The 8,138-nt window shown below is 56.2% G+C and overlaps 1 protein-coding gene across 2 annotated transcripts; it reads left to right on the top strand.

Moving 5' to 3' along the window:
- Nucleotides 1-8,138, top strand: CYTIP (cytohesin 1 interacting protein). Of its 2 annotated transcripts, none has more exons than XM_054636380.2 (8): nucleotides 1-213; nucleotides 1,677-1,726; nucleotides 2,554-2,608; nucleotides 4,714-4,816; nucleotides 4,931-5,024; nucleotides 5,184-5,253; nucleotides 6,053-6,116; nucleotides 7,316-8,138. In XM_054636380.2, the coding sequence occupies exons 1-8, from the start codon at nucleotides 88-90 to the stop codon at nucleotides 7,801-7,803; spliced, it is 1,050 nt and encodes a 349-aa protein (XP_054492355.2). In that variant the 5' UTR covers nucleotides 1-87; the 3' UTR covers nucleotides 7,804-8,138. The 2 variants fall into 2 exon arrangements, with proteins under 2 accessions (XP_054492355.2, XP_054492354.2); XM_054636379.2 differs by having other exon boundaries at nucleotides 6,050-6,116.

Raw genomic sequence — 8,138 nt, 5'->3', positions numbered from 1 at the left:
GCCCGGCACTGCTCACCCCAAGCCCGGCACTGCTCACCCCGAGCCCGGCACTGCTCACCCTGAGCCCGGCGCTGCCCCGAGACCCGCATGGCCCTGCGGCGGCTCCTGCAGCCCAGCTCCAGCCTCAGCTCCTGCGAGGAGCAGCCCGCGGACGGCAGGAGGATGCAGCACCTGGCCAGCACGGTGGGCACGCTGCCCCGCGGGCGCAGGCAGGTACGGGCTGAGCCCCCGGCCCGGGACGGAGCCCCGGGCTCCCCGGGCTCCCGGGCTGGGCTGGGCGGCTGGGAGGGCGACCGCGGGCTGGTTTGGGGTGGCAGGGGAGCTTTGGCAGCGCTGGCAGAGCGAGGGATGCTCGAGCTGTGAGGGGCGGTGGCAGCTGAGCCCGGCCCAGCTGAACTCTCAATTTTCAACCCTGCTGGCAGCCAGGGAGGGTTTGTGCTGTCTGGGCGCTCCTTCAAAAGTGCATTTACCTGGGCCAGGTGGCCTGGCTGCCCTGTCCCGCAAGGCTGCCAGCAATAACACCACGAGCCATTTCCGTGTGGATCCGGGGAGTTCCTGTACCGCTGCCGGGGCTGACTCCGCCGCTGGGCTTTTCCCCAGAGCAGCGCCGGGCAGCACAATTCCCTGGGTTCCCACAGAACCGTGCTGCTCTGGCTGTCAGTCGCTGGCCGAGCAGCTCAGCTCAGGGCTGCTTGTCTGACACGAGCGAGCCCCAACAGAAAGTGCCTGTGGGGGTTGAGGATCCGAAAGTACAACCAGAAACTCCGCTGCGATAGCTGTGCTCTCCAGGCTTTGCTTTGCTCGGCTGCAGAAGGGCCCTGAGCCTTCCCTTGGTCCATGTGTGAGGGGACGAGGCAGAGCCAGAGCCGGTGCTGGAGGGGCTGCCCCGGGGGCAGCAGCTCCTGCAGCCCCTCCAGAGCCGGGAGAGGCGAGGGGATGGTGGTGGCTGTGCTGGGCTGTGGCTGGCCAAGCTGAGCTAGGGCCACGGCCACACTGCAGGGCCTGTGCCCAGGGCAGGGGTGCCTCGCCAGGCCCTCTCATCTCCCCCCAGAAGGATTATGCAGCCTCCCTCTCCTCCCCCTGTCCCTCGGCGGTGAATGCACCACGTCCGGGAAGGGGCTGTTTCTGCAGCAGGTCACACCGTGGCACCATTTCATCCTGCTGAAGAGACATCATCTCTGCTGACCATAAACATCTCACTGTTATTCCTGTCCCTCTTTTAGGGGCAAACCCCACGTTTGACCTGGCTCTTCCCAGAGACCTCTCCAGGCACACGTGTCCCTGGCCAGAGCAGGGGCCTGGCTGGGAGATGCTGTGCAGACACTGCAGGGCTCAGGGTGTGCACTCCCTGCCTTGGTGGTGCCTTGTGCCTCTCCTGGCAGTGCTCAGTTTGTAAACACCCACAGAATTTCAGAGGAAAGGGAGTAAAGGGAGATGAGCTCTTGGCACAACAGAGATGTGATCTGTGCTCTGAGCTTGCTGCCAGCATCTGACAGGAGGATTTGACCTCCAGATGCTTTTCCTCCTGGTCAGAAAGTTCAAGCCCTCCTTTGACCAAGGCAGAGGTGTTGGTGGGATGCAGCAGCTGTTTTTAGTTCTTCTCTAAGCTGCTGGTTTTATCTGTGTGCCTCAAAGAACCACAAACCTACTGATGCCTTTCCTCTCCTGTTTCACAGCTCGCCTTGGCCAGATCCAGCTCCTTGGGCGACCCCACCAAGCCACAGAGGTATGATTCTATGATTCTGTGATTCTAGAGTCACTGTTCCTGGCTTGTTCTGCATGAAAGGTGTGTCTGGAGAACTGTGCCAGCCCAAGTGGGATCGGGGTGCAAGGCAGAGAGTGGTACCCAGCATTTGGGATGGGCAGGTGCAGCTGTGACCTTTGCCTTGGGCATGGGAACAGGCAGCACCACCGTGGGAGGGACAGTGTGGTGACACCCCACGGTGTGGTGACACCCTGCAGGAACAGGGAGGGACAATGGGGGGACACCCCATGGTGTGGTGACACCCTATGGGCACACAGAGGGGACAGTGTGGTGACACCCACAGTGTGGTGACACCCTGCATGCACAGGGAGGGACAGTGTGGTGGCACCCCAGGGTATGGTGACACCCTATGGGTACAGAGAGGGGACAGTGTGGTGACACCCACAGTGTGGTGACACCCTGCAAGCACAGGGAGGGACAGTGTGGTGAACACCCCATGGGCACAGAGAGGGGACAGTGTGGTGGCACCCCATGATGTGGTGACACCCTGCAGGCACAGGGAGGGACAATGGGGGGACACCCCATGGTGTGGTGACACCCTATGGGTACAGAGAGGGGACAGTGTGGTGACACCCACAGTGTGGTGACACCCTGCAGGCACAGGGAGGGACAGTGTGGTGAACACCCCATGGGCACAGAGAGGGGACAGTGTGGTGGCACCCCAGGGTATGGTGACACCCTGCAGGCACAGGAGGGACAATGGGGGGACACCTCTGTTTTGGGTAGAAATGAGGCCCACAAGGAGCAGCCCCCCACACTCCCATGAATTCTGTGTGCTCCTCCTGCAGGCACCTTGTTTCTATATTGAAAGAAGACAAAGAGACGTTTGGCTTTGAAATCCAGGTAAGACCTAAGTGACAAGTTGTTCCACTAACACCAAAATGTGGTGCAGAGTGTGAAGTGTCATATCCCCCAAAGCAGCTCAGGCAGGCCAGAGCAGAGGAAGGGGTCTGCCAGAGCCTGTGAAATCCAAAGGGTTTGCAGCACTCATACAAGACAGGGATGTCTCACCAAGGATTATTTCATAGTGAAGGTCATAGATAAGAATTTCTGGTCTTCTCACAAGTCAAAGTGTTGAATGGAGGAGAAATCCCATCCAAATCCAAATAAGAGGCAATGACAGTGCCTTCTTACCTCGATAGGTGAATGTTTTTGGGAGAATTGTATATGAGAATATTTTCAAACAAGTGAGATCAAAAAACTCGCTTAAAATTACCTTATGCTGGCTTTTTTCTACCTCCTTTAATATGCACAGAGAGATATGTACTTTTCAAGAAGATGTACAATTTTTTTCCATAAATATCTGCTAAGCATTACTTTTGGGGCAGGAGTGAAATCATATAGGAAGAGATTCTGTTTGGTGTAGAAGTCAGTAAGTCATCAAGTAGGAGAACCAGAATGTTACCCAAGTACTGCTAGTGGGAGATTCTGTGTTTGTGGGTTTTTGTGAGAAAGGAAACTCCTGATCAGCAGGTCTGCTAAAATCCCGGGTAAAGCTAGAAAATGATCCCAGCAGTGAAGAGATGGACTTTGGGAGCAGAGGGATCTGCCTGCCAGCAGTAGGGCGCTTTCAAAGTGCTTTCCTCTGTCTGCACACAAAGGGAAAAAGTGTTTTCTGTGAAATTAGTGTATTAGGAAAAGCTTAACTTTGCCCAATTTGGGTCTGTGACTAATGAGGGGGTCAGCACTCAGCTCATGAACAGAGGAGAGCTTTCAGAAGGGAGGATAATTGAGTCAATTATTGGGCCTTTGTGTAAATTGTCAGGGCAGATTTTCATTAAATGTGGCATTCTGATTAAAAATAATTGTTCTTGGCACGTTTTCCTCCTGAACATACATTCAGTGTGAGCACTTCATAGGAAGTGCGGGCTGCAGAAAGACAGCACCCATCAGCTACTGAGGATGTTTAGAAGCTGCAGTTCCATCATTGGAGATAAATTCAGGCAAAGCAGAACAAGATGATGTGAAGCTTTAGGCCTACATCTGCAGGGGGCTCATGCTTCACTCGTCACTCCTAGCTTGGGCACCAATTTTACTGCTAGTCCAAAGGCTGGAATCACCAAGGCACGGGGGGATTCGGCCAGAGGAGCTCTGAGCTTCCCCAGCCTCCATCCCTTTGTTCCACCCTGGCTCCAGTGTGAGCTGTCTCTGGGTTAGAAGTGGCAGGCGCAGGTTTCCAGGAAACAGATGTGGTATTTGCATGTCACAGAAAAGGTTTCCTGCTGCCATGGGATCCGGACAGGCTGCGGCACCGCATTTTGCATTTTTCTGAATTCATGTCAGCACCCACAACCACAAGAGGGATTTAGAGTTATTAGAGTTACTAAATGTTCAGTTAAATATGCAAGTCAAGAATAAAAAGCATTTTGAGGAGTGTGGGGATGTGTGTGGGTGACAAGTTCCAGAGGCCAGAAGAGCAAAATTAAGTTTAAATCTTCCATCTTTTCTGTTCCAATGCAAACTGAGCTGGTAGCAGCAGCTGACTCCACACAGCATTCCCAATGAATAGGAGTCAATCCCTTGGAAAGCCCCAGTCCCATCCTGTCATGTTCCCCTGGGAACATGAGACATCTTTCCAGAAAGCTATTCCCACCCATGCTGACATAATCTTGGTTGAAGTTACAGAGTTTTTAATGCTGAATAACCAGCTTGCTGTAAAAATTTTTGTTTAAAAAAAAAAAACCAAAAACAAAAAAACAAACCAAAACAAAAAACCAGGCATCAGCCTGTTTTTAAAACTTATTTGTTGTTTTTCTTCCCTCCCCAAACCCTGTCTACAGGCACACGTTAAGTGTCTACTGTTTTCTGCTGCACAAATGCATTTTTAATTGTTGGGTTTATAGCATTTTGATCTCACTCACTTGAAATGCACTCATTGAAAAAGTACTGAATTTGAACTGGCTTTTGTGGCTCCAGGATTGGTAACTCTGTCCCTTTGGCTTTCACAGACTATTAGGTTCCCACCCCAGAATGATTTCCCCGTGGAGGTGTGCACTTGTGTCTGCAGGATCCAAGAGGAGAGCCCTGCCCACTTCTCTGGCCTCCAGACTGGTAACTGCCCTGGGTGTTCCTGACCCTCCTGTGTGCCCGTGGCTGCTCCCGTGGGGCAGGGGAGGTGGGCAGGGGCCGCTGATGCCCACTCTGGCCTCTGTGTGTGTCTGGCAGATCACATCCTCACCTGCATCAACGGCGTGAACGTCGAGGGCTTTGGCCACAAGCAAATAGTGGACTTGATAAAGTCTTCAGGGAACTACTTGAGGTGGGTGTCTCTCCTTTGGATGGGGTTTGGCCTCATTTCCTCTGCCACCGAAGGCAGGACCTTGCTGCCCCACAGCCCTGAAGTGCCTGAGGGGCAGAAATCCCAAGGCTGGGCTGGGCAGAGCCTCTGTGCCTCAGGGCAGCATCACCTTTCCCACAGGTTAGAGACTGTCAACGGGGCCTTGTTCCTGAGGAAAATGGAGCTGGAGACCAAACTGCGGGCTCTCAAGGTAATAGGATTAATTGTTTGCTCCCCTGTCAAATGGAGATGGCTGTGGGCTCACTGCTGATGGGGGCAGTGCGTGCCCATGGGACAGGGGGTCCTGGCAAGGGCTGACGCCTGTGGGTTCCCTGCTGGCAGCACCCCCAGCCACCCCAGCCCTGGTGCCCCTGATATTATATTTTGGAAACCAGGAATAGAGAGGAAATGTGGTCACAATCCCAGGACTGCCTGGGTGAGCTGAGGCTGGTCACTTTGGGTGTGGGAATCTGCAGAGAGTCACTGGACTGGTGGGGAGGTGCCTCCTGTGGCTGTCCCCAGGCACGGCCTCGCCTGTTTGGTGATTTTGATCAGCTCTGCAGTGGTTTATTTCACCCCCAGAGCTGACCTGCAGCACAGGGATAGAAGCGTTGCTGGGTGTTGGGTGGCTGGTGGCACTGGGGCTGCCAGGATTTCCAGGTGTGCTCCCAGGGCAGGCAGGGGTGGCTGTGCCATTCCCACACTGTGAGGAGAGGTGGGGTGCCTGCTCTGTGGGTGCTCCAGAGCTGGGCAGGGCTGCAGAAGGATGCTGGCATTGCCTCAGCTGGGTGAAGGTGGGTCCATGCTCTCCAGGCAGGTTCCAGGCTGCTCCTTTCCCAAACGGGACCTGGCAGCGCTTCGGCCAGAGCGCCTCAGCCATGAGCCAACCCCTGCTTTCTGGGAGAAATTTGCCAACTCTGGCACACCCGGGTGTTTCCTGAGTGTGACGTGCACGTGCACAGACTGTTCGGTTCCCTGGAGTGACGGAGCTGTTCCCTGTCCCACAGCAGGCGCTGCACCAGCGGTGGGGGGAGCTGCGGGCGCTGCTGGCCCGGGAGCGGCTCCTGCTGCACGGTACGTGTGGGGCCCTTCTGGGCAGCCCTTCTGCCATCTCCAGCTTCCCTTCCCTCCTCAGGAGGGCAAGGGCCTGGCCCGGGAACGCTTTTCTGCCAAGGGGAATGACCCTGGCTGCTGCTTGACCAAGGGCTCTTTGCATCACTCCTGGGCTAGGAGTTTATGTGGGTGGGAAAACTTTTTCCATTCTTATTTTGGTTATACCGGGGAAGGGGCTGGGTTGGGTTTTGCATGGACTGCCCAGGGTGCAGGGAGCACCTCACAAGCAGGAGCAGCTGCCCACGTGGAAAGGGGCAGGTCCCTGTGCCAAGGGGTTCGGCAGGATGCTCCTGGTGCTGCCAGGGCACGGTCAGGGTGCTCCCAGCGAGGGGCAGGCTGGACAAGCTGCTCTGTGGGCAACGCTGCTCTCTGGGCAAGCTGCTCTTTGGCCAAGCTGCTCTCTGGGTAACGCTGCTCTCTGGGTAACGCTGCTCTCTGGCCAATGCTGCTCTCTGGGTAATGCTGCTCTCTGGGTAACTCTGCTCTCTGGCTAACGCTGCTCTCTGGGTAACGCTGCTCTCTGTCTCACGCTGCTCTCTGTCTCACGCTGCTCTCTGGCTAACACTGCTCTCTGGTTAACGCTGCTCTCTGGGTAACGCTGCTCTCTGGGTAACGCTGCTCTCTGGCTAACGCTGCTCTCTGGGTAACGCTGCTCTCTGGCCAGTGCTGCTCTCTGGGTAACGCTGCTCTCTGGTTAACGCTGCTCTCTGTCTCACGCTGCTCTCTGGGTAACGCTGCTCTCTGGGTAACGCTGCTCTCTGGGTAACGCTGCTCTCTGTTTAACGCTGCTCTCTGGGTAACGCTGCTCTCTGGGTAACGCTGCTCTCTGGGTAATGCTGCTCTCTGGTTAACGCTGCTCTCTGTCTCACGCTGCTCTCTGGTTAACGCTGCTCTCTGGTTAACGCTGCTCTCTGGGTAACGCTGCTCTCTGTCTCACGCTGCTCTCTGGGTAACGCTGCTCTCTGTCTCACGCTGCTCTCTGGTTAATGCTGCTCTCTGGCTAACGCTGCTCTCTGTCTCACGCTGCTCTCTGGGTAACGCTGCTCTCTGGCTCACGCTGCTCTCTGGCTCACGCTGCTCTCTGGCTCACGCTGCTCTCTGGGTAACGCTGCTCTCTGTCTCACGCTGCTCTCTGGCTCACGCTGCTCTCTGGTTTCCAGGAGAGGTGAACGACAACGCCCTGCTGGGTTCGCTGGAGCCGGGAGAGCCCGGCTCGGCTGGCGGCTGCAGCTCCCCGGGGCCCTTCTCCCCAGGCAAGCCGCGCTTCTCCAGCGAGAGCAGCTCCCGCAGCCGGCTGAGCTCCATGACGCTGGGCAGCGAGGACAGCTTCTACCAGGGCAGCGCCTGCGAGGACTGGGCCGCGGAGAGCCTGAGCCGGCAGTCCAGCCTGGACGATGACTGCGTGTTCCCCAGGGACGGGGCTGTGCGCAGGGGCTCCGTGCGCCGGCACCGCAGCATCAGCCTGGCCAGCAGCAGCATCAGCCTGGCCAGCAGCGGCTCCGCGTCCCCGCTCTGGGACAGCGGCAGCTGCTCCAGCAGCTTCGGCACCCTCCCGCGCAAGAGCCGCAGAGCCAGCGTCCGGCAGCACCTCCTGAAATTCATCCCGGGCTTCCACCGCGCAGTGGAAGAGGAAGAGAGCCGGGTCTGATGTCACCGTGTCACCCTCGATGGCCTGAGGCTGCCCCGCTGGGGCACACCGCGGTGGCACCGCAGGGCCCTGCCCCAGACAGCAGCTCTGATCAGAGTCACACAGCTCTGGGGCTTTAATTATTTTCATTTTCAATCAGAGCACGCTGAGGACCTCTTCATTAACGTGAAAAATGAGTGACTCCAAAATGTGAAGAACCTTTGCAGAACTTCCTCAGCGAACTTTACTGTTAATAACAGTTTTAAATTGAATGTGAAGTTGATAGCTATTTATTTCCTGTTACCGGAGTCAGTGTCTTCCAAAGGTCTTTAATAAAATGAGTGCTTCTACTAAAA

The sequence above is a fragment of the Agelaius phoeniceus genome, chromosome 7 (genome assembly GCF_051311805.1).
Source record: "Agelaius phoeniceus isolate bAgePho1 chromosome 7, bAgePho1.hap1, whole genome shotgun sequence".
NCBI lineage: Eukaryota > Metazoa > Chordata > Aves > Passeriformes > Icteridae > Agelaius > Agelaius phoeniceus.
This window is presented reverse-complemented; position numbering and strand designations above follow the sequence as displayed.

Excerpts from the sequence above, each read along its gene's own strand:
- CYTIP (XM_054636379.2), top strand. The coding sequence starts at position 88 with ATGGCCCTGCGGCGGCTCCTGCAGCCCAGCTCCAGCCTCAGCTCCTGC. Across the intron at positions 1,727-2,553 it reads GACCCCACCAAGCCACAGAG|GCACCTTGTTTCTATATTGA; the intron begins GTATGATTCTAT and ends CTCCTCCTGCAG. Across the intron at positions 5,254-6,049 it reads CCAAACTGCGGGCTCTCAAG|CAGGCGCTGCACCAGCGGTG; the intron begins GTAATAGGATTA and ends CCTGTCCCACAG.